At 35.5% G+C, this 21,135-nt stretch overlaps 1 protein-coding gene across 2 annotated transcripts in view; it reads right to left on the reverse strand.

Annotated features, from left to right (window-relative positions):
- Positions 1-21,135, reverse strand: part of Csk (C-terminal Src kinase) — an 82,372-nt gene that overhangs the window by 36,409 nt on the left and 24,828 nt on the right. For both annotated transcript variants that reach the window (XM_081734162.1, XM_081734161.1), the window contains exons 4-5: positions 15,022-15,161; positions 6,691-6,910 (exon numbers count right to left, since the gene is read on the reverse strand). In XM_081734162.1, coding sequence (XP_081590288.1) covers positions 6,691-6,910; positions 15,022-15,161 — 360 coding nt within the window. The remainder of the gene's footprint in view (positions 1-6,690; positions 6,911-15,021; positions 15,162-21,135) is intronic.

Below are 21,135 nucleotides of genomic sequence, written 5' to 3' on the forward strand. Positions count from 1 at the left end.
TGTCTGTAGTCTTCGTGGCATTGATTTCACCTGTAGTAGTTCGTAGTTCTGTAGCTTCGGGACTGATTATGTCCCATTCTTCTTGTATAGCTTTTCTTAGGCCTTCTTTAGTAGACAAGCTGTGCCTTCTGATTCTTGTCTCCAGAACAGATCATAGATGTTCTATGGGGTTCATGTCTGGAGATTGGGGAGGTGTGCGAAGCTGTTTCAAGGTATTATAGAGTCAGGGGCGGATCCAGAGGGGGCGATCGGGGCGATCGCCCCCCCACAACAGGAAACTCTTATTTTATATATAAATAAACCCATCCATAACAAGTTTGGAGCTCTTAAAAGTAGCAGTATTACCGCCGACCGCCCCCCCCCCCCAGAAGTCCGTCCTGGATCCGCCCCTGGCAAACCTTGCAGACAGGCCTCGTTCAACAGTACAAACAATAATTGCGATGTATAATGTTTCTATCACTGTGCGAAACCATAAAAAAAATAATAATAATAGAAAAGAACTGGAAGACCAAGAGTGTTGAGTTAAACGTTACATTATTAGGGAAAGAAAAAAGGTTACAAAAAGTAGTGCTGTGCAATTGGCAACGGATCTGGAAACACGCGGTGTTAAAGTATCAGCCAGTACAGTGCGGAATATTTGCAGGGTATCATGGTCGGATAGCCAGGAAAATGTTCTGGGTGAACAAGACAAATCGTATAAAGAGACTAAAGTTTGAAAAAGAGTATAAAGATAAGGGATCAGGCTTCTTTCTGGAATAGGGTCATATTTTCGGACGAAAGTAAATTTAATTTTATCGAGTCCAATGGGAGGCGTATGGTATGGCGCAAGGTGAATACAGAGATGAATCCTCAAAATCTCGTCCCTAAAGTAAGACACGGAGGAGGGTCCGTGCTCGTCTGAGGTTGTATGAGTGCCTCAGGAGTGGGTCGTCTCCACCTTATCGATGGAGTGATGATCCACAAAGTGTATATTAACATATTAAAGGCATATCTCCATACTAGTGCGCAGAAGATGGTTCTTGAAAACAATTTATTGTTCAGCAAGACAACGACTCCAAACATACAGCGGAAAATACTCGATTGTGGCTACTCTATACAGGGGCGGATCCAGGACGGACTTCTGGGGAAGGGGCGGTCGGCAGTAATACTGCTACTTTTAAGAGCTCCAAACTTGTTATGGATGGGTTTGTTTATATATAAACTAAGAAAGTTTCCTCTTGTGGGGAGGGGGCAATGGCCCCGATCGCCCCCCTCTGGATCTGCCCCTGAGGTTTGCTATCTTTCTCAAAGACTTACCCTTCTTATGCACTTTAATAATTACTTTTCTTGTCTCCTCATTTGTTTCTTTTCGGTTGCTTCCCATTTCGACAGCCCACCGTGCAGTTTTTTCACTCCTATTCACAACTAAACTCATTCTGTTACTCGTCATGCTATACAGAGGTGTATACTCAGGTGAATACTAGTGAACCCCAGTTGTGGTATCTTTGTTTCGTATTCGTACGTCAGGTGTACGATCACTTTTTGCGTCTACTCTATACATTTTCTACGGAATTTATTTACTTTCTGACCATTAAACTTGTCTTTGTGGTTCTTTATTGATATATTCATAAAGCTTAGTTTTCATTATTCATATTGTGTGTGTTATTACACTTCTTAAATTTTCTGTTTCTTTTTCGCAGGCATTCTCGTTTCAATAGCATAGGTGTGCGAACACTTTCTGCGCTCACTGTATGTACAGTAAATACAAATTTATAATTTTTGACTTTACGAAGTATACAATGTAATTGTTCAATAATTAACATAAGCAGGCATTCATTAATTTATATTAATATAATAATTAACAAAACTAATAAGCGGGTGATTGATGACTCAGTGGTAGAGTTTTCATCTATGGTATTCTAACCCAGGACATGTGGGTTTTCGATGGCTAATTTTGTGTTCGAAAATTTTCCCGGTGGTACTCTTGGTTCCCTTTCTTATATTTGTTCCATCATCACTCACTAACGAATTTAGTTTATCAAAACTCTATAGCCATATATTCATTCTGTCCGTCAGTGAAACAAACAGTCTCAAGGACTATCTGATGGATTACCAATCAATTTTGGCCATGATGTACAGAGTCAATAGTTAAGAATCGAGTGCCCTGATGAATGTAATATTCAAACCGGAAGCGGTACAAATCAACCATTTCCGGTTTTAACGTTAATCATTATATAGTAAATATGGTAATAGATAGCGAGAAGCGGTTTCCAGTAATCGACATATATAACATTCATGTAGATAGAATGTTACCCAGTTTGTGCATCTGCAGAAAATAATGAGCTTAGGTATTTAGAGAGCATTTTCCGCTTTAGAAAATGTGTGCTTGGTAAAGAATGTAGAGAATTAGCTGAGTCAGGCACGTAGCTAGAATATGGTAATAGGAAGGGGGGTGGGTCTGTCACGAAATACTGTGGTTATTTACCAGGGGCTCAATCATTCTAAACTATTTTATTGGCAACATATATTGGTTCGTTTAGCCAAGATTTCTAATGGGGGCATGATATGAAATACTGTGGTTACACACCAGAGGCTCGATCAATCTAAATATTTTACTGACAACATACCCATATTGATTGGTTAGGACAATAAAATGAGGATATATTAGTAAGTATTTTAATAAGAAGCTATGAAGAAATCTCGAGTAAAAGAATATAAAAAAAGTATTGAAAAAGATATCGTCTTCCGAGGTCATTCGAACGGTGTCGAGAATTTTGCGTCTGGGAAATTTGCGCCCTACCTCAAGAACAGGGAAAATTGCGCCTGCGATGTACCTCCACCGGGAAGTTTGAGCCCTGCGAAATAAAAGAACCTATTGGAGCTTACGCATTTCCTCGGATGGGCTGACATTACAACATAAACAATCCTCCCCCCACAACCATGCCATTTGTGATTTATTTTCATTGTGGCTATATAAGGGGAGAATAAACTTCAATATAAGCCAAAAGAACACAACGGATCAACGCAATCACTGCTTCTTCCAGAGATGATTTTGGGGGAACACTGGCCTCCTCAGAGCTCTCAGAGTGCCCCCTCGGAGGAGACCAAAATAATACGTCTATAATATAATAATAAATAGAATAGTACCAGCAGTGACCCCCCTCCGGAATACTAAATGTGCCCCCCGGAACATTTTTCCTGAAAGAACGACTGAACGCAATTGTGTGTTTGAAGTGTAATTCCAGCAAGTAAACACACTGTACATAGTTTTCTTGATAATATTACTGAACTGATTTTACATTCACTTTACATTTTCTTTTCTATATTTTGTGTCCTGAAAAGCCAGACAACTCGCAAGGATTGTGAACAGAGATATCTGGGTAGAGCCAAACAGCCTTTTGTAGATTAAATTATACTCTTTGATTATATTAATAAATAATTATATATCAGTCATTTATACGTTTATTGTAAATTTTGTAGTATAATGAAGAATTGTATTTGTATGGATTGCCCTTTAGTGAACTAAAATTGTATTTTTTTCATTTGTTCGGAATATTATAACGGTTGGAGTAACTCACTGAGACGATGAGAGGCAAGCCTAGTTCAAGTGCGAGTGGAAGTTACTTTACACAATACAATAATAAGTTGAATTGTAGGGCGCTAACATCCCAGTTCAAATATATAGCCGGCGCATTTTCCCCTCTTTTTGGGGTAGGGCGCAAACATCCCAGTGCAAATATATTGCGAGCGCATTTTTTCCTATTTTTGTGGTAGGGCGCAAATTTCCCGGGCGCAAAATTCTCGCATTCAAGGAAAATATAATGTCCGTGAAGTTGACAAGCCACTTATGTCAGACTCCAATTTCGACTTTAAACGTCGCTAGTGCTACGTTAGTGTTTGATAGTGACGCAAATCGTTAGTACTCCAACTGCATGCCAACACGCCCACTTCTAAGAATCATCTCAAAAATGAGGTTAACCGTTAGAGCAAGTAAGTGCTCATTGGTGCCATTAACATTAACGTTAATGCCTCCATCGTACGGCCCTTTGAGTAATAATAACACCACGTTTTTTGCTAGTCTCAATGCGTCCCTATATTCTCGCGAACATTCTGACGTGCCCAAGTTAGTTATTTTTTTGGGGGGAGACTATTGTTTATCTGTTATTGTTTATTGTTTATTGCTAATCTGCAGAGTAGTCCTTACATTAATATGCCATTGTCCTTGATAATCATTGCGTATTTACAAGCAATTTGTTATTACTGTTAGAAGATATCAAAAAACAACAGATAAAATCTACTACTTAACGGTTCATATTTTTCTTTTACAGTACATAAACGATTAATAATAATAATAATAATAATAATAATAATAATAATAATAATAATAATAATAATAATAATAATAAGACTATTCCAGCATAAAAGTTATCAATTGCATCACACTGGCAACAAGCGACGCATATTTTAACTTCATAAAAAATCGTTTCTCACGATTTTCTGGAAAACTACGTATCATAACATCTTCATTATGTCAAGTTGTTTATCTCAGTGTGATATATGTCTTACCTCTGGACAATATCACAGTAAAACAAAAATTAAATATTAGGAGTACATCGTACTTTTGGACTACATCTCATTAACCATGGGAAGATTGAGTAGTGTATACTTTAGGATGTAAGTTTCAGCTTAACTTGCATCATACATTCTTAGGATTACAAAAAGGAAATTTGTTCGTTTGCATTTGAACAAAATTCTTAGGATTACGAAAAGAAAAAATAATTTTTCCGAATTCCGGATTTTTCCGAAATCCGGATTTTTTCCGAATTCCGGATTTTTTTCCGAATTCCGGATTTTTTCCGAATTCCGGAATTTTTCTGAATTCCGGATTTTTTTCCGAAATCCGGAATTTTTCCCAATTCCGGATTTTTTCCGAAATCCGGAATTTTTCCGAATTCCGGAATTTTTCCGATTTTACTTTCCGGATTCCGGAAAGTAAAAATTCCGGAATTGGCCATCCCTAGTAAAAACCAACAATGTAATTCTACTTTGTTACATGTATTATGACACGAAAGAACAACTGAAGGTTCAACAGAAAATTTCGAGAGATGAACTTAAAAATAGAGGCACTATTTAATTACAAGTGATACAGAAAGAATACATCTGTGAAACTTTAAATGTCCCTCAATGTTTCCTCCAGCTTTGAGTTCAAACTGTTGCCAGAGATGTGGAATCATAATACATCTGTAGCAATGATTAGTCTGTTACAGGCTCGAATAAAGCGGTCTCTTGCCTGGAAAATCTCTGGAACACTAGGAAATCGCCAGTTCCGAATGAAGAATGATATAAAATACTCCTTCGCCTTGGGAACGAAATTATATAAGTCCGGAGAATACAGTGGATGGTGGAGCACTTTCCGATACCATCGATCGGTTGTACAAGTTTAGACCACCAGTTCATGCGAGACTAATGTAGTCAAGGCGCGTGCCTAAGTGTCTTTGGTGAAAAGACCAATTATTGGGAAGCAGAGTTGGCTTGTTTAAACCAGCTTTTCTTTATTTAAAAAAAAAAAAAAAAAAAAAAGTTTAAACAAAAAATACATGCTTTAAATCGTGTGAACTTCAAGTTGACGTTTCCACATATCAAACCATCTGCATTAGTTTTATATCCTTTTCACCTTTTAATCAAGGCGTCCCATGTTCAATTCTCTGTCGAACCACAACCCTTCTTTCAAGTGTAAACCAAGTAGGATGTCACTTTAAGCGGAAGTCTTCTTCTTAATAACCTCGGTATTACGTAAGGATGTTGAGCCTAAACACACGAAAGGAAACCAAATTGTATGCCTGAATTCCTTCCTATATATATATAAAGCAAAGGTTGCTTAAATACACTGATAGAAATTAGCAAAATTTATCGACTGCCTACGTAGATTCCAAAATTAGCTTGAATTGGACTTTGTTTTAATTTTATTGAATGATATCTACATACTAAATTTGTAATTTCATACCTCGGTTTTTGCGTACTGATTATGATACGTTGACCTTAGAATTTTACATGCAAAGCAGTAACTACTTTGTATTTAAAGTAATAACAGAATTTTTCCAATGGTTAAGGCGGGAGTTTCTCGATTTATATATAATTCTGTATAATGGTTCCACTTGTGCAACTGTTTATCTTTTTTGTCCTCCTGGAATGACTCTTGACAATTATATTAATAAATATGTAAAGATCACTACAACGTATCCTTCGTACAGGAGTCCTTCGTGAGTCGGCACTCATCGCATTTGTGGCCAATTAGTCCCGATTTTGAGTCCAAATGGAGGACAATTTCTCTCGGAAAAAAAAGCCGAGAAGTGGTTTGGCTTCTGCTTTAAGCTTATGTGACCCATTCCAGAACAAACCTGTTGTTACATAAAAACACCAAGGCGAAACAAATTTATTTCTGCCCATAAATAATAATAATAAAAAAAAAGTTTAAATAAAAAGTTTTTTTTTTTTAATATAATTTTGCCAATCCTGCTGGGAGGTAAGTTATGTATCGAACCAACGAGTGGTGCAAGTAGAATCATCACTTCCGTTCTATGGCGTATATATAGAAGTGTTGACACATTTTCAACCTTCATAATATTTTTAATGAGTTTTGAATAATAGAATTGATCTGTGGATAATCCAGAATGTGTAAAAACGTATGATCGTCAGAGCATTGTAACATACCTCGACGAGTTTAGCCAAATTTTCAAAGTACTCTTCATCATCAATAGTCAGTTGATTATCCTTATATTTCACGCGGTAATGTTCTACTTTTCCTTGAAAGCACACACACAATGTGTAATCACCGGGGAAATTGGTCGATTCACGAACCAAGAATAAACCATCTTCCTTTGGTGAAAGCAGCTGCTCCGCTCGTTCACGTGATATCTTGCCATGGAACCATCTGCAATAAATGAAGACCAAAATTTATAGTTATTAAGATTTATTAATATGTGAAAGACATCTATATTTCTGTTTCTCAATGCATGTTCCAAGAGCTGTTCGACAGTAATACACTGAAAACTCTAGTTCATTCATGTCACTCACTGGTATACAGGTTTACAATATTAAGTTCTTCTTGCTTACAGTATCATAAAAATATTACTATTAAAGTTAACAAGAATAAACGTAACTCAAAGTATAGAACTCTTGTAGGGTGGCGACCCAAATTTTCGTTAACGAATAATGGACTAAATGAATACGTTACTTCCATAGTTATTAGCCTAAAAACTCATGCAAATTTTTTGTATATTTCACTTCACTTTCTCAACATCTACTTAACAATTTCTACATGGAACTTCTTTACTATCCCAGTCTTATTAATACAATTAATTACCCCCTTGGGTCTAATCCTACATAGTAAGGTACAATGCCTTCGTTTTATCGGACCATGAATTTTAGTCCTAGCGGCTGGGCCTAAAAAACTGTGTGTGTAACTGTGAGTTTTTATTTCCATGAACATAACGTTTAATTTCACATTTCAGCTATAGACCGATTCCATTTATTTTTATTATATGGGATCTACATGCAATATTATTAGACCCATATTTTTTCTTTTTGCTGAAAAAAAAATTTTTCTTCGATTTACAGCCTTCCAAAATGGCTGCCCTCCTTTCGCATTGCTCGAAAAACTGAAAACATGTCAAACTAAAATTTTATTGTAGAGAAATGAGTGTACTTAGCAACATAATCGCATTAGCAGGAAGAGTATAAAGTTGTATGTTTCGGTGGAGGACCAAAATTCGTTTATTGGTCCAATAGGAATCGCGCAATTCACTCGCAATGTTGCCAACTTTGGTGAAATTTTTACTAACTTCAAACATTTATTTTTCTGTCCTCACGAGCAATATCAACCATCTGCTTCTAGCATCGAAATCTACTCCATAAGGTCTCTTGAAAATGTAAAGGACTTATGTTTCTGATTATTACATCCCACGTTATAGCATGATGAAAAGCTGAAAATTTCATTAAGACGCCATGTTTGGACACCATTTTCTCAAAAAACCCACCTTTTAAAAATCTGATTTTTTTACAACTATTGGAGAAGTACCTAAGTATTTAGTATCCGTTAACCGTTCATGCGGCTGCAGCCCCTAACATTCGCAATTAATTATTGAAATTTCGATTTTTGTACTTGAAATGTAAATATTTCCTATGGGTATTTAGGTCCTATACACAAGACGATTTGAAAGGGTGTGTGGAAATTTTTAGGGACGAATCCTGACATCAAATCCAGTAGAAAAGTTTCTAAACATAAGTCGAATTCCACTTAATTTCGAGTTACAGGGTTTCCAACTCGGGACCCAAAATCGGCTCGGGACAATTGAAAATTAAATATATATTTCACATTAAATCAGAAACTATGTGTTAAAGTTATAATGAAGTTCCGAAAGTTGATTTGTATCAATATGATGATATTTACGTTAGTTCCAATTCGGTTGGCAGTGTTGCCAACTTGGTAAAACTTTTATTTGTTTCCAAATGACATTACGTGTTTTTCATTTGATATTTGGTATTCATTAATGATTGTAAACATCACATGAAACACAATTTTCCCCACATCACAGTTTTCGAAAATTTACATGTATTTCAATAAAAGGTTTTATCTCGTGCGTTATTGATAGCTCGCTACATTAAAAGCGAATTTCACTTGATGTTTGCCATCATTAATAAAACCAAAATCTCGAATAAAAACTACGTCTGTGTAAGTTGTCATAATAATAACAATAATAATAATAATAATAATAATAATAATAATAATAATAGTAATAATAATAATAATAATAATAAGAAGAAGAAGAAGAAGAAGAAGAAAATTTATTTTTTATTATTGCAAAACCTCTCATAACTCCACGCATCAAGTTCGAATTTGTTCAAGATGTTCTGCTGCAACCACGAAACAGTTCATTACGTGATTCGGTGTCGTGAACATCGTCCTAGTGTTTTCTAGAACCATGAAAATTGTTTCAACTGGTAACATGATACTATAGTGCACTAGTTACAGTGTTTGTGTGAATAACAAGAAGTCCTATTACAGTAAGGACCGCATTAAATGTGTTGATTATTCTAAAAGGCATAAGAGGATTGTATACAGAAAGAATTATTGACAAAAATTTTATCTTACGGTAAAATATATGTATTGCGTACAGCGCGTCTGTCAAAACGTAGTATTAAGAGAGGATGATTATTTGTGTAAACGATGCTTTCAATATTTACCGTGAACAACGTAAATGTGTATGAGATGTTGGTGACCACGGAAGAAGGTGTAAATATGAAATTATGCACCAGCAAGATAAAGAATCTGTTCCTCTCAATGTAGATTTGGAAACCATTAACCAGACAGTTAACATGCTAAACATGAATGTGTAGCCATTAAAACGGCAGTTATCGGTGAAACCTAGACTACGGTGAAGCATTCACCTCTCAAGATTTTTCATACTGCTTTTCAAATCGCTTTGTGTACAGGATACAAATAATCATCCTCCCCTAATAGTACGTTTGGGCAGACATGCTGTACGTAATCCATATATTTTACCGCAAGATAAATTTTTTGTCTAGAATTCTTTCTGTGTACAATCTTCTTACGACTTTTAGCATAATCAACATATTTAATACGGTCCTTACTGTAATAGCACTTCCCCATTATTTTTCACACAAACACTTTTAACTAGTGCACTACAATGTCATGTTACCAGTGAAAACAATTTTCATGGTTCTAGAGAACACTGTTCACGACACCGAATCACACAAAATATCAATAACGCACGAGATAATACCTTTTAATGAAATACATGTAAGTTTTCGAAAACTGTGATGATGTGGGAAAATTGTGCTACATGTGATGTTCACAATCATTAATGAATACCAAATATCAAATAAAATCCACGTAGTGTCGTTCGGAAACAAATAAAAGTTTTACCAAGTTGGTAACACTGCCAACCGAATTGGAATTAACGTAAAAATCATCATATTGATACAAATCAACTTTCGGAACTTCATTATAACTTTAACACATAGTTTCTGATTTAATGTGAAATATATATTTAATTTTCAATTGTCCCGAGCCGATTTTGGGTCCCGAGTTGGAAACCCTGTAACTCGAAAATGAAGTGGAATTCGACTTATGTTTAGAAACTTTTCTACTGGATTTGATGTCAGGATTCGTCCCTAAAAATTTCCATACTCCCTTTCAAATCGCCTTGTGTATAGGACCTAAATACCCATAGGAAATATTTACATTTCAAGTACAAAAATCGAAATTTCAATAATTAATTGCGAATGTTAGGGGCTGCAGCCGCATGAACGGTTAACGGATACTAAATACTTAGGTACTTCTCCAATAGTTGTAAAAAAATCAGATTTTTAAAAGGTGGGTTTTTTGAGAAAATGGTGTCCAAACATGGCGTCTTAATGAAATTTTCAGCTTTTCATCATGCTATAACGTGGGATGTAATAATCAGAAACATAAGTCCTTTACATTTTCAAGAGACCTTATGGAGTAGATTTCGATGCTAGAAGCAGATGGTTGATATTGCTCGTGAGGACAGAAAAATAAATGTTTGAAGTTAGTAAAAATTTCACCAAAGTTGGCAACATTGCGAGTGAATTGCGCGATTCCTATTGGACCAATAAACGAATTTTGGTCCTCCACCGAAACATACAACTTTATACTCTTCCTGCTATTGCGATTATGTTGCTAAGTACACTCGTTTCTCTACAATAAAATTTTTAGTTTGACATGTTTTTCAGTTTTTCGAGCAATCCGAAAGGAGGGCAGCTATTTTGGAAGGCTGTAAATCGAAGAAAATTTTTTTTTTCAGCAAAAGGGAAAAATATGGGTCTAATAATTTTGTATGTAGTTTCTTATTTTAAAAAATAAACTAAATCTGAGACAGTCGTGTGGACCACCCTGGACGACTTGAAATGGAATCACTTTATAATCAACTACCACCACGACATAATGCCTTAAATCTCGGAACACCAAAATCAGGTCAAAATGACTCGAATACTCAGACAGGTTTCCCAGAGATATTTGTAAATTGTTTTCCCTGACAAACCTTTATCTATTTCCCTGAGAAAAGTTAATTTTTTTAAAATATTTTTTTCGTAATCCTAAGATTTTAGTCAGATACCTAAACTAAACGTGGGTCACTAACTTCCTATAAAATAGGTCAACCTAGGAAATGTGAGTGACAAAGTAATCTATCTATATATATATATATATATATATATATATATATATAGAGTGGAGGGTAACAGCACCGAAAAACTTTGGGAGGTGATTCCTTATATGAAATGAAAGAAAAAAGTTCTAATAAATATGGGTCGAGAAACGTCTCCTTTCAGAGTTATAAACCGACGAATACTCGAAAAATCACATTTCAAAACGCCCTGGTTTAGAAACTATAGGGCCTATCCCAAGCAAATTAAAGAAATACACAGGAACTAGTATGCGTTTTGTCTCAATATCCATGTTTCAGAATTCACCAGTACCAGTGAAACGAACGTACCATTAGTACTTAAAGGAGTATCCCTATACGGAGCGTCTACTAAAATTCCAAAATGAAATTTTGTGACTTTTCCTTTACCAAACCATAAAACTGCGTAGCATCTCAAGAGCAAATTTGGGTGCGAATTAGGCCGAATTTTTATGCATGCGATAAAGGCATGCTTTGCTTGCGATTTGGTAGCGTCTAAAGCCGATCATAAGTATTTTTGGTAATGAATTTTGACGTTTTATAGAACAAAATTTTCCAGTTCGTACTTATATTTGTACCGATTAAAAAAAAAAATAATAATTCTTGATTTCCATGACCGTTTTCTGATTTCGTGACCGATAGACACACCCTACTATACCTTAACTTCCTTTTTAAAGTTTGTTTCGCCGATAACGGAGGATGATGAAACATGGAAATTTAGATATAGTGCATATTAGTCCCTGTGTATTTCCTTAAACTACCTATAATTTCTAAGCCAGGGCGTTTTGAAACGTAATTTTTGGCCGTTCATAACTCTGAAAGGAGACGTTTTTCGACCCATGTTTATTAGCTTTTTTCTTTCATTTTACATAAGGAATCCCCAAAGCTTTTCGGTATTGTTACCTTCCACCCTACATATATATATATATATATATATAGAAAAGAGAGAGAGAGAGAGTGAAGGAGTGAGTATGTGTGTGAGGGGTGGGGCAAAAATAGGTATACAATCCCATACTGATCGGTCATGACATTTTGTATCATTTACTTATTGTCATCCATACAGGTATTGACTTAGTTTCTTTCTTATCTGTTCTTAATTAATTTTCATTTTATACCTTAAGCTTGGAACAAACTGAAGCAAGTAATTCATTATTTTAATCAATTAAAATGTCATATTTGATAGATGCAGGTCTGTATACCTACTTTTGGGCCACTCTGTATATATATATATAAATTAAATCAGCATACGTGATATACACTGGATTATATGTGAACATACACACAGTATTAAACTCTATCAGCTTTTGAGAAATTTCATGGTCTAGTTCCGAAAACTATTGTTAGATCCTCATGAAATTTATGTGGAATCACTGGAAAAGAATACTCTTTAAAAATATATAAAATCGGTGCACCTGTGTCGAAGAATTATGCTTTAACCGAATCGAATTGAGAATCTCTTCTTTGTTTGTATGTTTGAAGTCGGTTAAAAAGACGTATGCATCTTGCTCAGAAGGTCAGAGATGCTACACTGTCTATATTAAGGGATTCCAGATGCTATAGCTCAACTGATTTAAGAGTTTAGAACCTAACCATAAGTCATGGCCCAACACACCTTGATATAACTCAATCCATCTGTAACCTAGTACTCTATACTGTTGTGTTGATTAATCTCTAAATCCCAAATAATCTTATCACTTCAAAGTTGCCTTCATTATCGAGAACACTACTTTGTTTCTCCAACATTAAAGAACTTTTCAATAACTTCCCTGATTTTCCTAGACAGAAATAAAATTCCCTGATACTCCTTGATTTTTCAGGTGTGTTAGAATGTTAATTTTTTTGTACATTGATCATTTCGTAGACAACTGAAATTCTATGTATTCTTCATGCATCTGTCCACAAGTTTTAAAAACAGTATTTTGACCTTATCGTGATATTTCGTGCAATTTTGCAAATTTATACGAATCTGCCAAATGACCGAACTTAACTTTCAGGTATCTGTCAATAATAATGAATTACGTAAACCCTGCAACTTTATTTTCTTATCCGTCGTGATATCTTTCACTTATCAAATATTTTGTGAGTAAACAGGAAAATTGTATTTCTATGAGCCACGCTTTACAGCTTATACACAGTATGGCTAGGTTTTACCAGTCAAAGGAATAACATATGATGAGTAATTTAACTTTAACTATGTACATTAATATTTAACAATGATGGGTGTTGTCTATATTCTGAAAAACAGTCATTTGTTAGGGAAAATATGTGTGGGTCAAAAATGATCCGATCTTTATACTTTGTGGAAAGCAAATGATCTTGGCGTTCCGAGGGTCAATACTATTCTATTTCTTTGTTTACTCTCAATTTTTCCATTAACCTTACAAGTAGTATGTACCTCACTGTTTAAAGAAAATAATAATTATATATATATATATATATATATATATATACGTTTATGTACAAAATAAATAAACGACCTGTTCCAGCAGAAAAAACTATTAATTGGAGAGTTCAGGCGTAAAACATGGTAACGCACATAAAGACCGAAACTGAGTTTTGAACGGTAATCACGTTGTCTTTAGTGAGCGCGTAAGTCAGTCATTTCAAGTGGTAGAAAATTTCATCGATTGATGGTGTAGGTGACTACATAATGCATGGGAAACCACAACGTGTTTGAAGTAAAATATGAAAAGCCACAATCAAGATGGAGGAAATAGTGAACGTGCGCGCATCCACAAGCAATTTATCGGGTACATTCTGCAAAGTTTACTGTTGATAATAGCGATGTAGCTCCTGATTATGTTCCCGAAAGTACTACAAGTTGCAGCAGGAAGAACACAGAATATCATGATTATAAGGTATGAAAACACTACCCTATGTGCAAGCAATTACACACCGATGGTTTACAAGCGGCTAAAATCATCACAAACAATTGTACTTGCTACAGTGATGTCTCGGAGTGATTTTGTACTTTAACAGACTTCCTCAACTATAAGTAATATTATTCAAGTAGTATACCAATGTGGTAAGCTTTTGTTCATTTGTGCAAAACATTACAAGCCACATTTTACACTCACATTAAACACAAGAAACGGTTTAAAATTGTGTTCACTGCAAATAACAATAACTTTAAATGTCATAACTTGAAAGGATAAACACCTAATTTTGTTTCATGTTGGTTCTATTTTATTTGTATGCTCATTTGTTTACTTTCCAATGCAGATTTTCACAAAAATTAATATTCGATTTTCTAGAAATCTCACTTTAGTGGGTTATCCAGTTTTGCGCCTGAAACCCTCAATTATTATTGGCAACGAACGATATACTTCTACACAATAAATAAAAAAAAAAAATGTTTTTGTTGATCCGCTAACTACGCATGAGAATCTATCATGTCATTTTATTCAGCTTAATGTAATCTATTGACTGATATATGCCTCGTCTTTGGGCAATATAACAATTAAATAAAAATTAATTCAAGTTTAAGAGTTAATAATAATTTTCAACGCTATTTCTCATGCCGTGAATTTCCGTCTTGCTAGTGTCATAGTAAAAAGCTTGATGCGGATATACTTTAGAATCAATAGATTGCATGATTATCGTACACCATTTAAGTTTTAGGTTTACAACACGAAAACTAAGCATGAAAATTTTCCCTACTTATGCTATTTTGTTCAGTTCAATGTCTTATGTCTAGGTATTTTTGTTTCTCGTTATATTAATAATGTTGTGTACAGTTTCCCCACACTTACATTGTTCACAATCACTTCACTTGTAAAATACTAACAACATTTGTATATTATAACACAACACTTACGGCATAGCATTTAGTTTCACCTCTGCCTTTTTCTGAGCAAAGGTGGGAGATATCTTGCTTTCCCTGGTTTCAACATCTTGTTTTGTAGGAACCCAACCAGAGTCGTTGAACGGATTTACGATTGTTACAGGCTGAAAGCGCTTCAAAAGGAGAAAAAAGGCAATGTAAATAAGAATGAAATGTGCTTTCCATAATAATATATATATTTTTTCCAGTTATAAAAATTAACAATATTTACGAATATCTACGATACAAAACAGAAAAAGTGAGAAAGCAGAGAGGAGAATTTGCGTAAATATCTATTGTCTCCTTGTAAACTAGCTTTCACGGAAACAATGCAATTTCAATCTTAAAATGTCACTATTTAAAATAGTCACCTTAAATACCACAATGCTTATAAATGGATATTTCGAACACAAATCCCTACTTCATATTTTTAAAATTAACATTCGTAAAACATTAAGTCTTCTGTATCGTATCGTATTTTTAAAAATAAATCAAACCTTAAAGATCTCAATCAATTAAAACAACTGATGCGAATCAAATTTCTTTCTTCAGAATCTCTCCTCGGAATTTTATAACAAAAAAATAAAATTAAATAATTAATATTGATTACCTTCAAAATAATAATAATCATCCGTATAACAAAAATGCTACCCGCAATCTGCATAGTATTTTATGTACTAAATAGTTCTATTTATTCAACTTATTGCGTCTAAGAAAAAGATAAGAATATTTAATAAAAAGGACAGACCTCGCAGCGTAAGGAGCCAAAAGCTCATAAAAGCAGTGGCGGTGCGGATTCGACGAAATCCTGTGAGGAAACAGTGATGGCTCAAGAGATGAACGTTCCGAAAATTTCTATGTCGTATATGCTTAGACGTGACCTAGGACTCAGGGTTTATCGGAGAAGAACTGATCATTTCCTCACTCTCCAGCTTAAGGTCCAGAGGGAGCAAAAATCGAAACGGCTTCTTCAGCGTTACGCAAATGGTGACCACAGGAGGATCCTTTTCATGGACGAAAAGTCTACACAATTGGAGAGACTTACAATCATCAAAACGACCGTGTTTACGCCTCAACATCCCTGGAAGCTCGTGAACACACGCCGCGGATTCTCAGAGGTCATCATCCCGCTTCAGTGAGCCACGTGTGAAGCCGTTGAGCCGTACCATGTTGAAAATTGAGCGTGGAACTTCCAACAGGATTCGACACCGGTCCACAAAGCAAAACCCACCCAAGACTGGCTTCAGAAGAATGTGCCTGATTTCATTACTTCTTCAGATTGGGCCTCCAGTAGCCCAGACCTCAACTCATTGGACTACAAGTTGTGGTCTATTTTGGAGGGCATCGTCTGCAGAAAGAGGCATCGAAATATTGAGAAACTGAAGCGTTCTCTTATGAAGGCAGTGGTGGATTTTCCCCTCGAGACGGTGCATGTCGCGAACGATGACTGGCCCCCAAGACTTCAGGCCTGTGTGAAGGCCAGGGTTAGCCATTTTGAACAGTGATAGGTGCTCTGTATTCGCAAGACCGGTGCCTCTATAACGACCAAGTAATAATACATTTGCTTGAAAACTGTGCCTGTGGTCTGGTTTTTACTTTGTAACAAAATTTATGATACGACTGGGTATTGTTTAAAAATTAGATCCGAACCATACGTGGGCCTATGGAATAGAATCCAACACTAGCGCTCAAAGCAAGTGCCAATCACTTAGTTATTCATGAATGAGTTAATTACTGTCACAAGTATTTTGCCATTACTTAGAGGTTACTTTCTGCGCGAGTTAAGGAGCTTACATACACTATAGCGCGTCTCACTCTTAGATTGAAGTACAGAGTAAATGGAGCGCGCTGTTGCCACATTTCTTCCGCCGTATATTTTCTTCTGAAGAAAGAACAAGAAAGACTAAAAGAGTACCTGACTCTGTAAATAAAGCCTTTCTCAAATTCATATATTTTCATCGCTTTTGCCATTCCATTTGCGTAAATTCATTTGGAACGTCGAATTGGAGGGTACGAAACAACAGTCTAATAATTGTGTGTTAGGTAGGGGGTTTCCTTTTATGATGGTATATAAATCGTTGCAATAAAATTTTAATGGGAGCAATACGAAATCGAGAGAATATATGAAAGGAATAGAAAACATATGATTGAAATAAATGGCAGGCTAAACTGTTTCATACAGAAATTTCCTGTACCGATTGTGCGGCACGCTAAGAAATAGCAATGGGTGCTACTGAACCTGGATAAGAGTGTTGGAGTATGGGTGATCGTAATATGTGACGAGAAAATTCGACGTACGAAAACGCTTATTTGTCTGTATACGCAAAATATCCGCAAAACTAATTTCTTTTGTCAAACAAAAGTTGCATTGTAAAGTATATTATGAAGATAGCTGCTCCCCACTTCCGACGGTTTACATCTGATTTTCCCCGCGGAACAACAGTATGACATTTAACAAATACCAGGAGGTCTAAATGGAACATCGCACTATAATAGAAATTATAAATGCATTTGTGAATACAGTGAAACCTCTACTAACGGACACCTCTATAAAGCGGACACCTCCCTTAACGGACATATTTTGTAATCCCCAAACACTGGAATAGGAAAAAACATATTGGCAAACCTCTCTAAAGCGGACACTCTCTAGTACGGACACGGACAGTCTTTTCTCTTTTATAAGTATTATTTATAAGTATTATTTTATAAGTATTACGGACACTTTCTCTAGAAATAAGTTGAAAATGTAGTAAAAATACATTTTTAGTAATTCATATATGTGTCACCAAGAAAGCATTGTGACAACATTTTGCCTCCTCATGTGTCTGCTCAGCAACCCAGACGAAGCGTCTCTGTTTAACAACACTCTTATGTCCTTTGCCTGCATCCCACTCCCAACCCAAGCTGTTTTAGACACAAAAGTGATGCCCGCCGTTAGGAATGACACGTTATGCTACTGTCTCGTTAGAGTCTCTAACCAACCAGAAGACAAGTTTAGTACTTTTTGCCCTCAGGTAAATATATTGTCTCAAAAAGGACACTTCAGGACTGCAATTACCCCACAAACTATAGCGCCATACTGAAAACGAACGAAGTACTGATAAGTGTAAAGTGCAGAGAACTATAACATGTTATTTCCATGTTGTGCCTAGAACATAGAGTATTGGATGACAGAGGATAATGCATGCAATATTCGTAAATACATGATTCATGCAAAAATATTTTTTCTACTTGTATATTACCTTGCTTACTAATTTACACAACAAAATACTGAAACCTCTTGAAGGCGGACACCTCTCTATAGCGGACAATTTTTGATTCCCATGGCTGTCCGCTTTAGAGAGGTTTCACTGTATTAACGAAAGATTTGTAAATTTAAAATTTAAAAAAAGAAGAAAAGAACGCAAGCTAAATAGCTTTTAATCACTTCCGCTGCTTCCGCTTAAAGGCGAAATCCCTTCCATGTATTCAGTCTGTACTTGAAAACCCGAAAAACATGTGTGGAATAAACCCGAAATGTAAACGTGAAATAAAAGCAAGGATTGGAATAGCGAAAGAAGCCTTTAGGAGGAAAGAAAGTTTGTTTTGTGCGACCTTGAATAAAGAGTTGAGAAAATGACTCATAAAATGTTTCGTATGAAGTATTGTACTGTAAGGGTCAGAAGCATGGTCATTATTCAAAAAAATGATTTAAAACGACTGGAAGCTTTCGCAAGGTGATTATGGAGGAGAATGGAGATAATTAGTTGGGTCGGACGAAAAACGAATAAGAGAATATTAGAAATGGTGGGGGTCAATAGAACAATTTTAGATATAATTAAGAAAAGGAAGAGAAACTGATTGGGACATTGGCTAAGAAGGAACGGTATCATGAGGATTGTGCTAGAGGGTATGGTGACAGGTAAAAGAGGGAGGGGACAAAGGAAACTACAACTACTGGACGGTATCAAAATAGAAAAATCACGTGAAGACGAAGAGGTTAACGTAAGACCATGAATCATGGATGCTTCTCAGTGGCAGCAAGTGACCTGCCAAAAATGGCAGAACACCTATGATGATGATGACAAAATGTAATGGTGAATAGACACTGAACCTCTCTGGTTTCTATACTCACTTCTGACACCTCAGACACACAATGTCAGTCTAGAAACAGAAGAATGAAAAGAAACCCTATTATATCTGTTCTTAACAAAAGTCACAAGTTGTGACTTTTAATCACGTAGAGTGACAACCAACAAGGTACAGATCGTTGGACGAGGAAACAAACCCAAACAGAATTATCAAACCCTCCGAAAATGCATTTTGTTTCTTTCATGCTTCCTAAAGAAACATCAGGAAAATAACAAAGAGCCTTTTTCATTCTGCTTTGTGAGCTCATGAAGTTATTTGTTGTTAATGTTTTTCTCATCTTCATGTGCGTATTCAAAGTAAATAAAGAAGTGGAATTACTTACGAAACCAACTTTTATCGTCAAAATTGTCAGCATTCGAAACATTAGGAACCACGTGCAAACTGTAAATGAATCAATTACAAAAACAAATAACTTTTTATCACCAGAAGGAGGAGTTTTATTAATAACAGATATTGGTCTGTTTTTTCCCCTTCCATAGATATTAATCTTCTGAAGAAACAGTTTGTTTTGCTTGAGTACCAACTGCATTTTTGTGATTAATGTTATTGCTAATTGAATTACTATCCTGATTCAATTGTTTACTGTACTTACTATTTATCCGCGGTTGAAATTTGTCTTATAACCAATATATATAACCCAAAGAAAAGGAGCGAAGTAAGTGGAATGTAAGACTGAGTGAAGTTGACGCAATGTTTCTCGTATGTGTGGTCCAGGATTCGATTTTGCGATCACGCTTCCGTTAAGCAATAGACTTGTTCTCGCATAGCATCAAGTGTGAATACTCATCGGTATAGCACAACACTTTACATCAGTAACTTTAAAACAAACATTATAAGGAAAATAGCATTGGCAAGATTTGTGATTGCCTTTCTTCTGGTCAGATGCGCGCGCTTTGGAAAGTTGACTCTTAACACTAAAAGTCATAAAAGCTAAATAAAGAAAGATATCGACCTGCAATTTGTTTTTAAAATAACTTCGATCCTTTCTCAATATTTTTCTCGCTTTGTACTCCCATCTAAGCTGAAAAGTAAAAAAAGTTTCTCACTAGTCAACTTTTTAGATATTGCATTGCAATAGTATATGCACTTTCTCTTACATTTTATTTTTATTTTAAAATTCAAGAAGCTTTTTTGAATGCCAACTTTTCCAGCATTGGCATCAAATATGGTGTTAATAGCTGTATAAGTTTCAACGTTGTATCTCTTATAGTTCCGAACTTATGACGTGATATGTCTAACGCGACGTTAGAATTTGCCATTAGCAAGATTTCACAGAGAATACAATGTTCTACAAAAATCTATCCATATCTAGTAAATAAAACTATTTCTAAAATTCAGGCTAAGTTTGGCAACAATCGGCATAAGGAAAAGCATTGTCATTTACTCCTGTACTGTAATCTAAGGGTGAGACGCTCTATAGGGTCCGCTGCGAATTTCTATCTTGATATAATAGTCCTCTTAAACATAATTTATCGATTTCACCTTCCCTTTCTTCTTTCGTTTTCCTTCTAGCACATTCTTTGGAATAGTGTCTTCTCGTTCAGATCATCTTCCCTAGTCTAATAGCCGGAACGCGTGTCGTCGGTGCATAAGGTTCTGGATTCGATTCTAAATCAAACTTTAAAACTGTACGTCTTGTTCTATATAGCTTCGCTGCTTAGAATGATTTCCAATACTGCCTTTTTCAACATTTTTTAAAGCTGGTCATTTGTTTCCTAGCTAATTTTATCCATACTTCTCAACACCCACACTTCTTTATATGGTAAACCAACAGAAAAAGTGGAATCTGCATGAGACCTTGGTGTAATCTCAGATTCTTAATTTACGAACGCCGTTCATTCTAGCTTTGGAACTTCTCTGCCTTAATTAAAACTAAAATCTCGTGAAAGCAAATCACTTTTAATAAATAATAATATTACAATTTCAGCAATGATCAATGCCATCATTGTTTCAAATTATATTTAATAATCATGACTG

This window comes from Thermobia domestica, chromosome 12, assembly GCF_964235325.1.
Source record: "Thermobia domestica chromosome 12, izTheDome1.hap1.1, whole genome shotgun sequence".
Classification (NCBI taxonomy): domain Eukaryota; kingdom Metazoa; phylum Arthropoda; class Insecta; order Zygentoma; family Lepismatidae; genus Thermobia; species Thermobia domestica.